The sequence below is a fragment of the Amblyraja radiata genome, chromosome 5 (genome assembly GCF_010909765.2).
Source record: "Amblyraja radiata isolate CabotCenter1 chromosome 5, sAmbRad1.1.pri, whole genome shotgun sequence".
In the NCBI taxonomy this organism is placed as follows: Eukaryota; Metazoa; Chordata; class Chondrichthyes; order Rajiformes; family Rajidae; genus Amblyraja; species Amblyraja radiata.
Window position 1 is genome coordinate 65,129,223 of NC_045960.1, and position 20,793 is coordinate 65,150,015.

The following is a 20,793-nucleotide window of genomic DNA, read 5'->3' on the forward strand; positions in this document are numbered from 1 at the left end:
GCTTTAGCTCCCCCTTTGAGTCCATTCAAGGACCCAAGCAGTCTTTCCAGGTGCAGCAGAGGTTCACCTGCACCTCCTCCAACCTCATCTATTGCATCCACTGTTCTAGATGTCAGTTGCTCTACATCGGTGAGACCAAGCGTAGGCTTGGCGATCTCTTCGCCGAACACCTCTGCTCGGTTCGCAATAACCAAACTGATCTCCTGGTGGCTCAGCACTTCAACTCCCCCTCCCATTCCGAATCTGACCTTTCTGTCCTGGGCCTCTTCCATGGCCAGAGTGAGGGCCACCGTAAATTGGAGGAGCAGCACCTCATATTTCCCTTGGGCAGTTCGCACCCCAGCGGCATAAACATTGAAGGTAGACAAAAGTGCTGGAGAAACTTCGGGCCGAAACGTTGCCTATTTCCTTCGCTCCATAGATGCTGCTGCACCCACTGAGTTTCTCCAGCACTTTTGTCTACCTTCGATTTCCCAGCATCTGCAGTTCCTTCTTGAACAGTATGAACATTGACTTCTCTAATTTCATGTAGTTCTTACTTTCTCCCCCCCTTCTCAGCTCTCCCTCAGCCCTCTGGCTCCACTTCCTTTCTTCCTCCCGCCCCCTCCCCCCCCCTCCCCACCCTCACATCAGACTGAAGGGGGGTTTCGACCCGAAACGTTGCCTATTTCCTTCGCTCCATAGATGCTGCCTCACCCGCTGAGTTTCTCCAGCATTTGTGCATCTTAAATATTTTTAAGAATCAACTGCCACCTTGCAAGCTTGATACACCATAACCATAGAAGAATCTGGGAATTTGCATGCGCAACCTTCAGTATCCAATGGGAAACATCAGGTCAACATCAGGTCAACATCTCAGGTCAACATCAGAAAGACCATAAAGTTTCTGAACAATGATAATGATTGTAACATAGCACATAGATCGCAGTTTAACTTTTAAAGACGTAGAACTGTCATCTTAAGGGTTCAAGTTCAAGTGAGTTTATTGTCATGTGTCCCTGTATAGGGCAATGAAATTCTTGCTTTGCTTAAGCACACAGAAAATAGTAGGCATTTACTACAAAACAGATAAATGTGTCCATATACCATGATATAAATATATACACACATGAATAAATAAACTGGTAAAGTGCAAATAACAGAAAGTGGTTATTAATAATCATAGTTTTGTCCGAGCCAGGTGATTGACATGTTCTAGTATCCAGGCAGGTTTTAACAAGGATTCTCATTACAACATTGCACAGAAAGATCTGCCAGAACTCCCTGCTGTTTTTGCAAAGTGGGGCATGTTTCTCCCTCTAAATAATGACCTCATCAGACAAAAGAAAACACTGGTTTGTCTCGTACAGTCCGCTCCTTAGTCAGAAACCTTGTTTTGACGGAGATTTTTATTATGTCTTGTGTGGAGTAATTTATCATGCAGGACAGGGAGTACAAATGGAATTGTAGCTGGGCTTCCACCAAAACACAAGATGTCTGGTGGTTTGGTGGACAAACAGGGTGTTCATTGGCGATTTTCCTGCAGGAACCATCTGACCTAGCGACTAGAGACAAGGAACTGCAGATGCTGGTTAATGCACAGAAGGACACAAAGTGCTGGAGTAAATCTACAGGTCAGGCAGCATATCTGGAGAACATGGATAGATGACCTCTTTGAGTCGGGACCCTTCTTCAGACTGAAGAAATATCTTGACCCGAAACATCACCAATCATAAGTTTATGTGATAGGAGCAGAATTAGGCCAATCAGTCCATCGTCTACTCTGCCAGTTAATCATGGCTGATCTATCTCTCCCTCCTAACCCCATTCTCCTGCCTTCTCGCAATAATTCCTGACACCCGCATTAATTTTGTTCTGAGATGCTGCCCCACCTGCTGAGTCACTCTAGCACATTGTGTCCTCTTGTGTTACGTAGAGACCATTTCCCCCGCTTGGTTAGCTCTCCAACTATTCACTGAGGCCTAACTCTGCCAACAGGTCAAAGTTGGCAAATACACCACATGATATGGTCCCGAGGCTCTTGATCAGTTTAATCCTGCCCTCTGTGGTTTCAGGACATGGTTTTAATTCCCATTCTTACCACCAGTGGTCAAGATACATCCAGGTTCTCAGATTATCTCTCAAACTAGATCCCTGTCCAGCTGTTTTGGTTGCAATAGGTGGGATACACTAGGTTTAGGCTTATTATTGCCATGTGTGCCGAGTTACAGTGAAAAGCTTTGTTTTGCATGTTATCCAAACAGATCAGATATATTCTCAACAAGTACTATCAAGTCAAACTCAAGTACAATAGATAGAGCAAAGTGAAAAGATAATGCTCTTGTACTTACTGTTTAATGGTATGACAATAAGTCAAATACATTTATTAAACATGCATTTACAAAACCCCTGCGGAAATTTGAAGGACCATCAAAAACCATTATATACATTTTTAACAGTGACACTGTCTGCATATAATTGAGAAATTATAGAAATGAGCACAAATACATAACAGAAAATAATCAGTTCAATTTAATTATGATGCCAAATAATGATAATTATTATGAAGTTAGAAGTAAAAATGCCTTAATTTGCATGTCTCCTTTGACTTTTATTAATTTCGACAGATGCACCATGGAAAGCATTCTATCAGGATCACAGCTTGGTCTGGCAACTGCTCTGCCCAAGACTGCAAGAAAGTACAGAGAATTGTGGAGGCTGGATATCAAATAATGATGAGACAGAGTATAGGAAGGAGATCGAGAACCTCGTGTTCTGGTGTTGAGACACCAACCTTTCTCTCAATGTCAGCAAGATCAAGAAGATAGTGATGAACTGCAGGCAGTGAAGCGGTACACATATCCCAGTTTGCATTGACGGTGCCGAATTAGAGATGGTTGAAAACTTCAAATTCCTAGGAGTCAATATCACCAACAACTTCTCCTGGACCACCCATATTGAAGCAACAACTAAGAAAACGCACCAATGCCTCCACATCCGTGGAAGGCTTAGGAAGTTCGGCATGTCCCCTGCAACTCTCTCCAACTTCTACAGATGCTCCGTAGAAAGCATTTTATCTGGATGCATCACAGCATGGTTTGGGAACAGCTCCATCCAAGACCACAAGAAATTGCAGCAAATTGTGGATGCAGCCCAGACCTTCCTTTTTATTGATTCCATTTATACCTCACGCTGGCTCGGCAAGGACAGCAGCATAATCGACAAGTCGCACCCAAGCCACTCCCTCTTCTCCCCTCTTCCATCAGGCAAAAAGGTCTAGAAGTGTGTAAACGCACACCTCCAAAAACTGGGGCAGTTTCCTCCCAGCTGTTATCAGGCAACTGAAACATCATACCACAACCAGAAAGCAGTGCTGAACTACTATCTACTCTCTGGTGACCCTCGGAATATCCTTGATCAGACTTTGCTGACTTTACCTTGCACTAAACGTTATTCCCTCATCATGTATCTCTACACTGTAAATAGCTTGATTGTAATCATGTTTTGTCTTTCTGCTGACTGGATAGCCTGCAACAAAAGCTCTTCACTGTACCTCGGCAGGGCTCTCAGTTAACTTTTTTTCTCTGTTGTCAGCTGGGCAACCTAGGCAGCTTTTTAGGTTGCCAAATCAAAGTGTAGGTGGTCATTAAGACGGCTTGCATGACGCATGCGATAATGTGCTCGGCCGAAGTACGTAGTTACCAGTCGGAATTATGATCAATGAAGCATTCACATATTATTTCTGCTTCAAATAAAGTCACAAACTAAACATATTCACCAATCAACACATGATATACCACAATGACATGCAGCAAATTTATAATACAGTATCTCAACTCTTTTTACACGTTGCAATGAATGCAATTTCTATTATTTCTTTCCACTTCCAAACAAAAATGTGGTTGGATTATTCAGCGTATGATCAACCTGTGTCAATAAATCCTGGACTATGGTAACATATATGCTTAACCATGCACACTACACGTTTTCTGTGAAGGACCGAAAATTATCATGACATGGCCATAGCATGGGTTGTTATTGCTATTGGTACATAAACACTCTCGCTTCCCACATCATTTATCCACAACAAAATATACAGGTTGCAAGGAAATTTCTAAAGGCATTTTATGATAATAGCTGTTAAAACCAACTATACCCATCTAACAGATTATTTTTGTTTGTTTTTGTTATTCCTTTAATAATCCTTTTCAGGAAATTACAGTGCCACGACAGCTTCAAGACAAACATAACACCACACATTTCCTCAAAAGGCTTCCATACATAACAAGTTAAAATACGTTAAAATACAAGTTAAAATACAATTAATTTAAAAAAGTGCAGTTATTTATGCTCATTATAAAGTCTTATAGCAGCTGGTAAACAGGACTTCCTGTATCTCTCCGTTTTGCACATTGGTGCAATCAGCCTCTGACTGAAGATGCTGCTCTTGATCACCTTCAGGGCATGGAGTGGGTGAGTGGGGTTTGTCATTATAGAACCTAGTTTATTTAGAGTTCTGGCCTCTGCCACCTGCTGGACCGTTCGTTGCTCAGCCCCGACCACTGAGCCGGCCTTCCTGATTAGTTTGTCCAGTCTGTTTTTATCCGCTATACGGGCGCCATCTCCCCAACAGGCCACAGCAAAAAACAGAGCACTGGCCACCACTGAATGGTAGACACTGCACAGTAGGGGTTGGCAGATATTAAATGACCTCAGCCTCCTTAAAAAATACAGTCGGCTTTGTCCCTTCCTGTACACCGCCTCCATATGACACTTCCAGTTCAGCTCACTGTCAAGCTGCACCCCAAGGTACCTGTGATTAGCGACCACCTCCACCTCAGTGCCCTTAATGGTGATCGGCGTTGCTTGAGTCCTCCTCCTCCCCCTCCTGAAGTCCACCACTATCTCCTTTGTTTTTTTGGTGTTAAGATGGAGGTTATTGTGTGCGCTCCACTCCACAAAGTTACTTATTATGTCTCTGTATTCCTCCTCCTCATTGCCCCCTTTAATGAGGCCGACAACAGCTGTATCATCCGAAAACTTCTGCAAAAAGCAGCTGTTGGTATTACATTGGAGATCCGCTGTGTAGATGGTAAACAGGAACGGAGCCAGCACAGTTCCTTGTGGAGCCCCTGTGCTGCTCAAGATGGTGCCCGAGACACTGTTCTGTAGGCACACGTACTGTGGTCTGAGGGAAAGGTAATCCAAACACCACAGTACCAGTGATGGATCCACTTTCATCTTCTCCATCTTCTCCCCTAGCAGTCGGGGCTGAATAGTGTTGAAGGCGCTTGAAAAGTCAAAGATCACTAACTGACAAGAGATGGCCAAAGATCACTGCAGCAAATGTTCTTTTGGCAATATGTTTAAAGGTGTCAAAACGGACATTCAGATTAGATTTTTTTTTAAATTATTGATAAACGCTGTTTCCACCATTCCCACTTCAGAATTAACGTTAGCATTTCAACTGGAATATCTCCTGACCAAATTTGTGATGTATATGACCGACTGTAGAAGTAAAACCTGGAGAAATCCAACAAATAGTTGTGAATGTTGCTCATTAAATAACTACAGTACCTATACTCCATATTAAGAGCATTGATTTGCCATTAAAATGAATTCTGTAATAACATGTCAATGGCAGCAGTGACAATCGAACACTGCGATTTTAATGTTTCACGTGTTCACAATTTAATTAATCCATCTTTATGGATTGAAACAAATAATAACATTGGGAGTTAAAACACATTTGATGGGGATGGGGAGAGGGAGAGGGCAATGTGACAATAAACCAAACTATATTCTGTGCTGTTTCTTTTCTATTTTGCATTACCTGTTGTATGTATGGCATGATTGTACTCATGCATGATATGGTTTGCCTCGAAAGCATACAAGAGAGTTTTTCACAGTATCTCTGTATGTTACTATAACAAATCAATTGAACATTGAACATTGGCAAGGGAAGAGCAGAATCATCAAAAGAACAATTTTGCCTCAGTAGACAGTATTCATTATAGAATTATGGACACTATAATAACATACCATTCAAGGAATGGCTCAATTTTTCAAACAGAACAAGACAAATAATTGAAAAAGGATTTTGAAAGATAACAGATATTAGTAATGAAGTTACAGCAATTTACTTCAAACTCTTACCTGAGATAGCATGCCCAATAACTGCTTCAACAAAACTGGAGCTGTGACTTGGATCATTTAGTTTAATCCACTCGCACACGTCATCCACAGTCCACAAAGAAACTGGTTTATTTGACATTTCTGCATTTTTCACTACTCGAATCTTACATTCTTCCAGTTCGAGCTGAGTCCCAGAATAATTAAGAGGCAAACACTATTGGATTAAAAAAAAAAGAAACTAAACATCTCACAGTAATTACAAGAATAAATTGCTGAAATAATCAAATTACTACATAACTTCAAAATCTTCCAAAAATGTTTATGGAATGTTTTGGCCACTGAATACAAGTATTTACAACAATGCAACCACAAAGTCAAAATATCACAAAAAAGTTTATTAGTTTATTTAACCAAAGATGAAACAAATATTTTATTTCATTAGTTCACATGCAAATCTATAATGCTATCTCATGCTTAAAATCTATAATGCCATCTTATATTTGCTATCAGTTTACTTAAAGCAAACCAACACCATTTTTAATTGATTACAATATTCAGAAAATTTTGTTTTTTTTTAATCAAGAATTCATGCTGTTCAAATATACGTTTGCTGTCAAAACTGAATATAATGAATGATTGACATTTTTCAAATTATGAACATAGGGGATTAAAACTAATCATTCGCCCTCCTGTCATGACCACAGCAATGTTTTTTTTTTTTAGTTACTATAATAGTATACAGGCTGCTTACTCAAGCTTAGGCTACTGCATTAATAGTTTTAGAGTTTTCGAGATACAGCGTAGAAACAGGCCCTCCGGCCCACCGGCTCTGCGCCAAACAGCGTTCCCCGCACATTTACACTGTCCTATGCACACTAGGGACTATTTTTTTTACATTTGGCAAGCCAATTAACCTACAAAACCTGTACGTCTATGGCGTGTGGGAGGAAACTGACGAACTCAGAGAAACACCAAGCAGGTCACGGGGAGAACATACAAACTCCGTACAGACAGCAGCCATAGTTGGGATCAAAACCGAGTCTCCGGCGCGGTAAGGCAGCAACTTTACCACTGCGCCACCATGCCAAGAATTGTCTGGTTCCCATGCTAAACAGCTACTAATAGAGACGTCTATGTCATAATATTTGTCTGAAAGTAACCCCCCCCCATAAATAATTAAATTACATGTGTGAGATTTGGGCAGAATAAAAAGTGTGGGATGACTGGCGGGATGCTAACAGAATGGAAGGGTTCTCATTTGTCTGTATCCAGTGGAAACTGGAGGTGTGAACGAAAATGGGTACAGTTTACAGATGAGTCTATATTAGAAACTATCCACCGTTTCCCCCATTTTCCTCGAAACCCGAGGGGACTGAAGGCAATATCATAGTTTGTGCTTTGAGTTGACAGAGACCGAAATGAAAAGGAATTATATGTTGAAAAGTGACTGAAGTGAATTTGGAGATTGAATTGAAGCTGATATCCACATCTACTGTTGAATTATATACTATTTAACAGGTTATCAATCAGAGCCACGCAGAACAGGAACATTTTGCCCAACTCACCAATACCGACCGTGATGCCTGTCGACGAACATCCCATTAGCCTGCAATTGGACTATGAATTTCTAACAATTTCTATCCATGTATCTGGTCCAAAAAGACTGACCACCTACCCCATCATTTGCTATTAGTCCACTATTCAGCTGTTCTCTGCAATAACATGGGGAATAGTAGCTTGTAGAACATATAAACATTAAGCAATTAAAAAGAGGATAAAAGTAATTGCCAAAAAACAACAATGCATCCTGTGAAGAACTTTTGATGTATGTAGTGAGTTAAAGTAGTCTCCACAAAAATGGAGAATGAATTGATTACAATTCTGATCATCTGAATAGAGACTGGAGAGGTTAATGGAGCACTACGGCAAAGAATGGCCAAGATCGTGTAAAACTAAACGTCGCATATGAAGTTTCATCTATTGACCAGGGCAGAGAACAGGGTACAGGAGAATAAACGTATTGATTAAGAAACAGTTCACAAAACAGCTGAACAACCTCTTAAACTTTCAGGGAGCAATAAATGTGAATTAGTACATCAACTTACACCTGCGCAGATTAAACTCCATCTGCCATTTCTATGTCCATTAGGCAATACCACGGTGTACTTTGACAGCCTTCTTCAGTGCGTGATCACAGCAATCTTAGTGTCTTCAGCAAACTTATTAACCAACCCATCTACATTTAAGTCCAAGTCATTTATATATATCACAAGCAAAAGACATCCCAGCAAAGATTCCAGTAGAACTCCACTGGTCACAGACCTCCAGCCTGAATATTGTTCTTCTGCCACAACCCTCCGCCTTCTGTAAGTAAGACAGTTATGAAACCATAAAACCAAAATCACTGTTAATCCTGTGCATCTTGATCTTCTGGATCAGCCGAACATGGGCGACTTTCATCACACGCCTTACTAAAATCCATATAGACCATCGAATCCTCATTGAGCACCTTCGTCACGTACTCAAAAAACTATTGTTAGTTACTAAGACAGGACCTGCCACATACAAATGGAAGTAAATCCTGTCTCGAAGAATCCTCTCCAAAGCTTCCCTACCACTGATAACAGAAGGTTCGGTCTGTTGATGATAATATTGTCCAAATAAGTATGTCACAAAATGGAGGATCTCTGCATTTGCAAAGCCTTGCTTCTATGAAAAGCTGCAAATCCATGGCTCCAGGGTGTCTGGACCCTGGGAGGAAGTCAAGCACAGGGTGATTTCCAGATGTCCCCTCAATTGTTAATATGTATGAGGGTTTTGCAGAAAGAGCTGAGCTGGGTTGCAAATGCATGATTAGGATTGGTTATAGAATGGGGTGTTGCAAAGTATTGTTAATTATGTTGCAGAGTATTTGCGCTGTTATCTTGTGATTTGTCAAAGTATTGAGCCTTGTTCAAATTGTTTATATTACCTGGGGAATTGTTTCTTTACTTTGGTGAACTGTCTTCCAACTAGAACCTCTTGTGAAAACAATGTAATGGGGTACTTTGTGATTGGGTTAAGGAACTGTCATTAAATGTATTATATGATCTTTATTTGTGATTGGCTTGTAGGGGTTTACCCCCCCCCCCCCCCCCCCCAATTAATTCGAACCACGGGTCCGCTACAGTATAAAAGAGGAGATACCACATGGATCGAGGTCGATCTTCTGGAGGTGCACTTGGGACTGTGTTGACCATCTGGAGGTGTCTATTCGCACAAAGCTGAAGGGCTTGGACGAGTAGAGACAAGATCGGACCCACGGCGTTGGTTAGGTATCGTATAGGAAATTCGTTTGTGAGTGAGAATAAAGAGTTTAGTTGATCCAGTGCTTGACAGTGTTTTACTGAACTGGACTAACGGGGTAAGCTTTAGGAGCATAATTACGTTGACAAATACTCTCTTGAACTTCTAGAGGTGTACAGTAGACAGCAATTGTTGGTTGCATCACGATGTGGATCAGCAACTCGAATGCCCAGGAACAAAGGATATTATAAAAAATGGTGCATATTGCCCGGTTCATCACAAGTGCTGACTTCCCCACTGGAAGGATTTATAGGAGGTGCTGCCTCAAAATGGCAGCCAGCATCACCACCATCCTGGCCATGCTCTCATTTCGCACCTGCCATCAGGAAAATGGTATAGGAGTCTGAAATCCTTGACCTCTGGGTTCAGGAACAGCTTCTCCCCAACATCCATCATGCTATATTGAACACAACTAAATTTCAAACCGTCTTGGTTGCAATATAGAATTTGGGTTTTTGTTTTGTTATGCACTAATATTTTTGTATTTATTGAACTTGTTTTATAGCTTGTTTTATTATATTATCTACTGAGTACTATATCTGCAGACCTGCAATGCTGCTGGTAAGAATTTAATTGTTCTGTTTCAGTACATACGAAACTTAAACACTCTTGACTAACCAGCCTATAATCCCTTGGATTCTCGCTACTTCCCACCCGAGCCCTTCTCCAATAATGCTGAAATTTGCCTTACTCCAATCTACCACCTTCCCACAAGGTCCAGACTTACCCTTTTCAAAACAATCATAATTTATGGTACTGTGATCACTATCCCCAAATTGATCTTCCACTGAAAACAGAATATACTCAAATACCTTGAATACCAATTGGTGGCTACTGACCTGTAATTGGTGATCATAAAGGTTCTCTGTCTTTGCCTGACATGATTTAAGAGTGTTGGTCTGGGACATCTTCACAGTCCATTACTCAGTGGTGGATGTGTAGTTCTTTAAATAAAGCAGCCAAATTCTTCAAGGATAATAGGCTGGGTAACCTATTTGCAACAATAAGCATGAATCCATTAACATCCATTATAATTTCCCAACTTTAACTTTATTTTAAATTTTCTTGGAAAAAGTTTATGTTTAGGTTTATTATTATCACACGTACTGAGATAGAGTGAAAAGCTTTTCATGTTTTTCTAGCTATCCAAACAGATCAGAGATACCATATATAAATACAATCGTCAAATTCAAGTACAATAGATAAAGTAAAGGGGAAGATACAGAATGCAGAATATAGTTCTCAGCATTGTTTTACATTATAGAGCATCAGTTCCATAGATAAAGTCAAATGTACTCAATGAGGTTGAGGTGAATTGGACAGTACCCTACCTCATATCAGAGGGGAAGCAGCCGATTCTGACTAGTGGTGTGCGCTTGAAAGCTTCTGTACATTCTGCCGGACAGGAGCAGGGAGAAGAAGGAATGTGCAAGATGGGACAAGTCTTTGATTATGTTGGCTAAGCTCTGAGGCAGCGTGAAGCGTAGATGGAGACAATGGTGGGAAGTCTGGTCTGTGTGATGAACTGAGCTACATTTACAATTCACTACAATTTCTTGCAATCTTGGGTGGAATTGTTCTCAATCCATAATGCAAACCGATAGTATGCTTAATATGGTACATCTGCAGAAGGCTGCAAGAGTCATTGAAGACGTGTCGAATTTTCTCAGTCAGTAAGTAGACGTTGGTGTAACTTCTCAAAGGTTCAAAGGTTCAAAGGTTGATTTATTGTCACATACACCTAGATGTAGTGAAATTCTTTTTGCCAATGCAGCACATAAAAAAGAATACAAACATAACAATAATAAATAGCTTTAACATAAAAACATCCCCCCACAATGGTTCCCATTATGGGGGAAGGTACAAAGTCCAGTCCCCAACCCCAATGTCCACCCATAGTCGGGCCTATTGAGGCCTCCACAGTTGCCTCTACGGAGGCCCGATGTTCCAGGCCGTCCTCGCCGGGTGATGATATTCCGGCGTCGGGAGAGTCCTCTCAGCGGCATGGGAACCCTGGAACGGCCGCCTCCCTACTCGAGACCGTGGCTTCCGGAGCCGACAAGCCGAATGGAGCTCAACTGGCGATCTCGTCGCGAGATCCCAGGCTCCCGATGTAAGTTCAGCGCCGCCGCCCGCAGCTCCGCGATGTTTTTAACGCCGGTCCCAGCTCACCGGAGGAGTTCCAGCGCGGCGACTCAGGCAAGGCACCGCCCGCCCCGCAATGGCGCTCCAGCGCTGCACCGCCGTCCTCACACCCGCAGCTCCGCCGTCGCCGATGCCGGTGCCGCCGCCGCCGAGTCTCCGGGCGGTCCCCTCGCTCCTCGGACCCGCAGCTCCGCAGCCGCCGCCGATGCCGCCGAGGCTCCGGGCAGTCCCCTCAGGAAATGCCGCTCCAGGCCCGCTGGCAGGCCGCGAGGACGGGTCAAAAGTGCAGCCCGGAGAAAAGCTGCATCTCCGACCAGGTAGGGACCCTGAAAATTAGTTTCCCCCTTCCCCCCCCCCCCTCCCCCACACATAAAAAAGCTAGAACTCCTTAAAAACAAAACTAAACTAACTAAAAATAAGAAAAAAGAAATGAAAAACAGACAGCTGCAGGCTAGGCAGCCATACCCCCTACAGGTTGGCTGCCACGTCATTCTAGCTGGTCCATGAGAGATCATTGGTAATATTGACACCAAGCAACTTGAAGCTCTCAACTATTTACTTGAAGCTCTCAAGTTTGGAAAAGGATGACGTTCTCTTTGATTTTGTCATTCACATTATTTCTTCATATTTGGAAATGGATGACCAAATGCTGATTCTAAATCATCTTTTAAAAAAAATAATAAACTGCCTACTTAGTTGTGTCTTTTAATATACTAACCAATAAAAGGTCAGTATTACAAGAGAGAACAAGAATTGCAGTTGATTTTGATAAATTAATTTCAAATCACTTTGGATTATCTTTCCAGACATTAGTTTACTCAGTGAACGAATGTCATATTGCAATATGACACTTATCCATCCCAGAGTAACAGTGCAATTTGCACGTAGAGTTAATTCACGAGGCATTCAGCATTTATTACCTGTTAAAATTTCTTAATCTAATTGTATTCGTTTCAGTCAATATCTCTGCAAATTAACAACATGCTCGGCCACAAAGTTGCTGCCATTTCCTTCTAGAACAATGTAATTATACATTCACATTATGTGCCTCAAGCACCCATTATGGTAATCAGAAGATTAAACCAGTTGTGCTTTCTTACACTGTCAGTTTCAATAACAAACAGTAGGCCATTTATCCCCTCAAGCCATTTCAACTGCAACATACCTAATCTCCAATCTCAACTCCATTCCTTCACAAGCAATAGATCTTCGATTGGGGACGACAGATGGCACAATGGGCTAAGTGTTCGGCTGGCAACCGGAAGGTAGCTGGTTCGAACCCCGCTTGGAGTGCATACTGTCGTTGTGTCCTTGGGCAAGACACTTCACCCACCTTTGCCTGTGTGTGTCCTTGGGCAAGACACTTCACCCACCTTTGCCTGTGTGTGTGGATGTAATTATGTGAAGCACTTTGGGGTCAATGCAAGTTGACTAAAAATGTGCTATATAAATAAAGAAATTTAATTTAATTTAATTTCGATGTTATCCAAATCGTCAGCCAAGAATTTGTTTTAGGTACTAAAATATGTTACCTGCACTTCTAGAGCAAGATAAACTTCTACATATGTACTTTTCTTCATGATCCAAAAATGATGTAAATATACCCACCACAAACCATCAGCTCCCCATTCCTTTCACAACAAAAGTGGCAAATCTTATGGCTAAGATTTCCCATTACGTTGCTGCAACTGTTGGGAAATGATAATCAGGGAAATGGGTAACCAGCTTTTACAGCATTATGTGTTTATTTGACAAGGCATTATATGTCTATTTGACAAGGTAAATGCAGTATCAACATCACTCTGCAGTAAGTGGTCTCATAACTTTGATCAAAATTGTGACAAATGTATTGATTCTCTCAGATTATGTGATACAAAACAAATTAGGGCACTTCTCACTTTTTTTGTTATTTCTCTTTTCATACAAACCAACACTAATTAACCATCACTTATTTATACACTCTTGTGTTGGCAATCTTATCTTTTAAATTTCCTACTTCAGGTCCATTTGACTTCAGTAGAAATAAATACCATTTAGGAGGCTTTCAGAAACCCACTGTTAAATATTCCCAATAATAAGCTTTTCCATGCATCATTGAGATGTTTAACATCCAGCCTTTTAAAGCTTAATTGACATTTGAATATTGAAGGAAATCACAGTTCTGAAATGCAGTATTTTCACTAGAAAACGAGTACACTGACTCGCATCTCTAATATTTCACCTTGAGAAATTACTGATAGGACACAATTTTAAACATGAATATTTTAGCACGATACATTTCAGTCACAATATTGGTGAATGAACTAAACAACAATGCAATATCAAAGTACAGAATTTTCAGCAAAGACTCTGGCCAAATGAGACATTTACAAAATGCCTCTCAGGAATTGTAAAACATTTCATGGCACATCTCAAAGTAGAGCAAGGATTTTGTTAGTAGGTTGTGAAATGTTGTTCAACCAACACAACCTCACCCATTCCACTTGATCTCATCATTTATCATTAATAGTCATAGTCACACAGCATGGAAACAGGTTCTGCAGCCCAACTTGCCTATGCCGACTAAGAAGGCCCATCTACGCTAGTCCCACCTGCCCATGTTTGGCATATATCCCCCTAAATCTTTCCTACCCGTGCATTTGTCCCAATGAATTTGAAATGCTGTTATTCAACCTGCCTCAACTTATCTCCTCTGGCAGCTCATTCCATAAGCCTAACTCACTTAGTTTGAAAAAACAGCTCCTCAGGTTTCCATGATAAATTTCACCTTAAACCTATGCCCTCTGGTTCTTGATTCCGCTACTCTGGGTTAAAGATTGTGCAGTCACCGTATATATTTCCCTTCAGTACAGTTAAGTTTATTGTCACATTGGTACAGTGAAAAGCTTTTGTTACGTGCTAACCAGTCAGCAGAAAAGACAATCCATGATTACAATCAATCCATTCAGTGTATAGATATATAAAGGAATAATGTTTAGTACAAGGTAAAGCCAGCACAGTCCAATTATGGATAGTCCGAGGGTCATGAATGAGGTAGACAGTAGTTCAACACTGCTCTCTGGTTGTGGTAGACTGATTCAGTTGCCAGATAACAGCTGGGAAGAAACTATCCCCGAATCTGGTGGTGTGCGTTTCCACACTTCTATACCTTGTGCCTGATGCGAGAGTGGCCAGGGTGCGACCTGTCCTTGATTAGCTGCTGGCCTTGCCGAGGCTGCGCGAGGTATATGGAGTCAATAGAATATGTTTGTTTGTGCAATGGTCTGGGCTTATCATCTGCAACATCTGATTATGTAACTTCATGTTTATGAAGATACACAACTCATTTCTCCAGGTCATAAAGTAATCAGACTCCATTTAGGAACAAACCCCCCCCCCCCCCCACTAGGTATTTTACTCACGTGCTGGCCCAATTATAAAGAGTTCCATCCCCTCCACCCATGTTTTTTATATATTATTTTTTAAGTGTGAAATAAAATATTCCTAACCTAATTCGTAGATTTGTGTTCCAACATTTATCCAAATGTTATTGAATCGCTGGCTGACGTTTCATAGCCTTGGGAAATAGTCTAGCTGAATTAAAGATGCGCGAATACTTCCACAGATCCACCAATCATTCGAATATATTTTGTTACTTTACTTCGAAATTTAAAGTGAAGAAATTAAAAAATCTAAAGCTGGATAATTTTTGGATACGCGTCACGGAGCTCCAACATTTAACTTTTGAAAAGTGAAACAGGGTGCAGTGTTGCACCCCCGTCAGCGTTTGTGAAGAGTTGCCGTGAATAAATAAAAACTTTTTTGGATGGTTTACTTTCTATAGTCTGACTACTTAAAGTTATGTTGCAAGCACTCTGCGGTCTAGGGGGAAATGAGCTGTGTACATATAAATTTAAAAAACTGCCTTGACGGAATTTGCGCTGCAAATATTATCAGAACTGCAAACATTAAGCAATTGTATTTTAAACATACATCCGAGGACACACAGTCTGCATATCAAACGCTGCACCGGAACTCCGAATGATCTCCACCAACACATACCTGGTTCTCAAGCAAACAACGATAGCCTGAAGAGCTCGACGAGTCGGGCAGCATCTGAGGGGTAGCAATGGACCGATGACGTTTCGGCCCGAGACTCTTCCTCGGGACTCCAGAGGGAGAGCCTCGACTCGAATCGCCGTCTGCCCGTTGCCCTCTACAGGGTGCGCCTGACCCGCCGAGTTCCTCAGTACTTTGCTCAACGTCCCGGTACGTACCGTCTCCTGGGCCCCCGGGACTCGCGCTGTTACATGTACACAGACCACACCAGGTACAGGCAACTTGTGCTGTGACCTGTACACAGACCACACTAGGTACAGGCAACTTGTGCTGTGACCTATACACAGACCACACTAGGTACAGGCAACTTGTGCTGTGACCTGCACCAGGCCAGGCCAGACCGGGTACAAGCAACTTGTGCTGTGACCTGTACACAGACCACATTAGCTACAGGCAACTTGTGCTGTGACCTATACACAGACCACACCAGGTACAGGCAACTTGTGCTATGACCTGCACCCAGGCCACACCGGGAACCGGTAACTTAGGCTGTACTCGAGATTTCCAATTCTACCTATCGACTCACCTGGCCGCTTTCATCATAACTGCGTGCGCAACTCTTATATCACGTTGCTCGCACGGAGCCAATCGATTTGGCTTAAAAGTATGTAAGAAGGAACTGCAGATGTTGGTTTAAACCGAAGGTTTAGACAGAAAACCGGAGTAACTCAGCGGGACAGGCAGCATCTCTGGAGAGAAGGAATGGGTGACGTTTCGGGTCGAGACCCTTCTTCAGACTGGTTAGGGATGAGGGAAACGAGAGATATCGACGGAGATGTGGAGAGATAAAGAACAATGAATCAAAGACATGCAAAAAAAAGTAACGATGATAAAGGAAACAGGCTGTTTGCAAGGCGAAAATAAGATGCTAGTGCGACGTGTGGGGGAGGGATAGAGAGGGAGAGGGAATGCCGGGGCTATCTGAAGTGAGATAAATCAATATTGATACCAAGCTGCCCAAGCGAAATACGAGATGCTGTTCCCTCCAATGAAGAGAAAGTATGTCCGACGTACCACCCTGTACCATTGTGTGGCGCTCCTGCCCATTACGTTGGCTGAATCAGTTTGCTGTACATTTTTTTTCTTGAAGTTTGTACGAGTGACATTTAGTAAATTTGATTTTTGTTTCACAAGGAAATGATTGGCAGAATGTTTGTTTTAATTATACAAGGATTTAAGGAAAACATATTTTAAGACATTTCTGTCGTAATTCACAGTTTCAAGAATCAAGTGCTTAATTGTCATATGACAACCAAAGAATGAGATTCTTACTTGCTGCAGCTTAACATGCCCGTAAACACACACACACACACACACACCCACACACACCCCAGCACAGCCATTCAATATGATCGTGGCTGTTCTGGCTTTTCCCCCATATCCCTTGATTCCCTTAGCCCTAAGAGCTAAATCTAACTCTCTCTTGAAAACATCCAGCAAATTGGCCTCCCACTGCCTTCTGTGGCAGAGAATTCCACAGATTCACAACTCTGGGTGAAAAGTTTTTCCTCATCTCAGTCCTAAATGGCCAACCCGTTATTCTTAAACTGTGACCCCTGGTTCTGGAATATCCCAACATCGGGACCATTTTTCCTGCATCTACCCTGTCCAATCCTCTAGGAATTTAAAAGTTTCTATAAGATACCCTCTAATCCTTCTAAATTCCAGCGAACACAAGCCCAGTCGACCCATTCTTTCATCATACGTCAGTCCCGCCACCCCGGGATTTACCCTGGTGAACCTATGCTGCACTCCCTCAATAGCAATAATGACCTTCCTAAAATTAGGAGACCAAACTTGCACACAATACAGGTGTGGTCTCACCAGGGCCCTGTACAGCTGCAGTAGGACCTCCTTGCTCCAAAACTTAAATCCTCTCGTAATGAATTGGATCTCTTCACTGCCTCCTGTACCTGCTTGCTTACTTTCAATGACTGATGTACAAGCACTCCCAGGTCTCGTTGCACCTCCCCTTTTCCTAATCTGACACAATTCAGATAACAATCTCATCGGGTGTGGCAGCATCTATGGAGCGAAGGAAATAGGCAACGTTTCGGCCCGAAACGTTGCCTATTTCCTTCGCTCCATAGATGCTTCCGCACCCGCTGAGTTTCTCCAGCACTTTTGTGTACCTTCAATTTTCCAACATCTGCAGTTCCTTCTTGAACATCAGATAACAATCTGCCTTCCTGTTCTTGCCACCAAAGTGGATAGCCTCACATTTATCCACATTATACTGCCTGCCATGCTTCTGCCCACTCACCCAACCTATCCAAGTCACTCTGCAGCCTCATGCCATCCTTCTCACAGCTCACACTGCCACCCAGCATTGTGTCATCCACAAACTTAAAGATGTTACATTTAATTCACTCGTCTGAATCATTAATATTGTAATCAACTGGGGTCCCAGCACTGAGCCTTGCGGCACCCCACTAGTCACTGCCTGCCATTCTGAAAAGGATCTGTTAATTCCTACTCTTTGCTTCCTGGCTGCCAACCAGTTCTCTAGCCATGTCAATACCCTACCCCCAATACCATGTGCTCTAATTTTGTACACTAATCTCTTGTGTGGGACCTTGTCAAAGTCTTTTTAAAAGTCCAGATACACCACATCCACTGGCTATCCCTTATCCATTCTACTTGTTACATCCTCAAAAAATTCCAAAGGATTAGACAAGCATGATTTCCCTTTCATAAATCCATGCTGACATTAACCGATCCTGTCACTGCTTTCCAAATGCCCTGCTATAACTAAAGACACAGATCATAGTTGTTGAGGCCGTGAATTGTGTTCTTGTGGCCGAGCCTGATGGTTGGTGAGAAGAAGCTGTTCTTGAACCTGGTGGTGATGATTTTCAGGCTTCTGTACCTTCTTCCTGATGATAGGAGTGAAATAAGAGTATGGCAAGGGTGGTGTGGGTCTTTAATGATATTGATTGTTTTTTTTGAGGCAGTGTCTCTTATAGACCCCTTTGAATAATCTATTGAACCTCTACATATGGACAGTACAGAGCAGTTGACATGTTGATGTAGCCCGGCCTGGCCTCGAATGCCCAGGTATAACAGACTACAAGGTGGAGTGGGCAGGACCTGTGATGGATTAAGCATTGTCTACCACTGTCTGTAGTCTCCTTTATTCCTGGGCATTTGAGTTATGAACCAGGCCCTGATGCAGCCAATCAATATGCTCTCTACTTGTAAAAGTTTAATAGCGTGTACAACAACATTAAAAAAAAAGACTCCTTAATCTTCTGAAAAAGCAGATGCATTAATGAGCTTTCATTGTGATTGTATCAATGTGCTGGACCCAGTCAGATTTTTAGAGATATGGGCACCCAGAAACTTGAAGTTGTTGACTCTCTACCATCGTCCCATCGATGAACACAGGTTTGTGGATCCCCTCCTGAAGTAAACAATCAGCTCCTTGGTTTTGCTATCGTTGAGAGCAAAATTGTTGTTATGGCAACATTCAATCAGATTTTCAATCTCCCTTATTATTGTTACCGTTATTTGTCCAACAAAGGTAGTGTGGTTGGCAAATTTAAAGATGGCGTTGAAGCTGTGCCTTGCTACATAAACATGACAGAGTACACAGACTTATGGTGCTCCTTTGTTGATGGTCAGTCAAGAGGAAGGGTTGATGCAAATTAATACTGATTGTGGTCTGCTGATGAGGAAATCAATTACATGACATTATTACATTGGTTCCGGTGACCGACGTCGCAGCGGCCTCTGCAGTCCGACTGTCTTTTTTTTCTTTTTTTGTCCCGTTGAGGGTATAGTTTGTAGTGGGTTTTTAAATGTGTATGTGTGGGGGGCGGGGGGGCGGGTGGGGGAAACTTTTAAATCTCTTCCCTGTACGGGGACCCGACCTTTCCCTGTCGGATCTCCGTTGCCGTTGGGGCCTAGCACCGTGGAGCGGCCTCCATCCGGAATGACCTGGGGGCTCAAGTCACAGAGCCTGCGGAGCTGCGGACCTACCATCGTGGAGCTGGCCGGCTTCGAAGCGCGGAGAGCTGTGATGGCGCGCTGCTGCGACCCGACTCCGGTGGATGGTGACACCGGGAGCTCGCGGGTCCCCGGTGGGAGACTGCTTTACGGAGCACCAGCAACGGCAACTTCTCCTGCCCGAATTGCGGGGTTGAAAGTGACCCGGAGCAGGTCCTTACACCGCCCGGCGCGGCTTTAAATGGCCGCGGGACTTGCTAGCGCCCGTCGGGGGTTTTTACTTTGACATCGGGAGAAGAATGAAGAGCAAGGGAGAGACAAGACTTTGCCTTCCATCACAGTGAGGAGGAGATTCACTGTGATGGATGTTTGTGTAAATTGTGTTGGTGTGTGTTGGTTCTTTTCTTGTATGACTGCAGAAACCAAATTTCGTTTGAACCTCATGTGAGGTTCAAATGACAAATAAATGGTATTGTATTGTATATTGTATTGTACATAGGGATGAATAGAGACCTAGTTCTCTGAGTTTGAGAATATTTGGAGGGGCTATTGATGCTGAACAATGTGCTGTAGTTGATAAACAACAGCATGGTGTATGTGTTCTTGCTGTCCAAGTGGTCCAATGTAGGGTGGAGAGTGAGCGAGATTGCGTTCTTTGTTGATCTGTTATGGCAGTAGGTGAATTATAGTGGGTGCAGGTCGTTATGAAGATAGGAATTGATGTGCACCATAACCAATCTCTCAAACTACTTCATCATAAATATTAGTCATTGTATCCTCTCACCTTATTCTTCTTTGGCACCGGTATTATTGATGTCCAGTAAAATGGAATGCAAAACAAATACCATTGATTGACCACAAGTAATTTCTACTGATATTTTTCATAACATTTTCTATGTGAAACTCTCCAAATTACAAACCTGATATGGTAAACAAATTACCGGCTTCCGACTAAATTTCCTGCTTCCTACTAAAAGCCAGTTTAAGATGAAGACTAGAAACAAATGAGCAGCTTTGTATTGAGAGACAATCTATTGGAGAACATGGTACTGCTTTGATACCAAGCTGGAAAAGAACGTACTGTATTATTGTTTCTCTTACTAATCCCTGCATCTATTTGTTTGACTTGTGGGCTGAACCAGA

At 42.4% G+C, this 20,793-nt stretch overlaps 1 protein-coding gene across 2 annotated transcripts in view; it reads right to left on the reverse strand.

Annotated features, from left to right (window-relative positions):
• Nucleotides 1-16,279, reverse strand: part of LOC116973399 (sterile alpha motif domain-containing protein 12-like) — a 53,327-nt gene extending 37,048 nt beyond the window's left edge. Inside the window, exons 1-3 of one of the 2 annotated variants that reach the window (XM_033021410.1) lie at nt 16,229-16,279; nt 10,299-10,450; nt 6,136-6,328 (exon numbers count right to left, since the gene is read on the reverse strand). In XM_033021410.1, the coding sequence (XP_032877301.1) occupies nt 6,136-6,328; nt 10,299-10,367 (262 nt within the window). In that variant the 5' untranslated portion in view covers nt 10,368-10,450; nt 16,229-16,279. Of the gene's footprint in view, nt 1-6,135; nt 6,329-10,298; nt 10,451-15,860; nt 15,961-16,228 lie in introns of those variants that run through there. The other variant, XM_033021411.1, reaches the window with a different exon arrangement.
• Nucleotides 16,280-20,793: the final 4,514 nt, after the last annotated feature.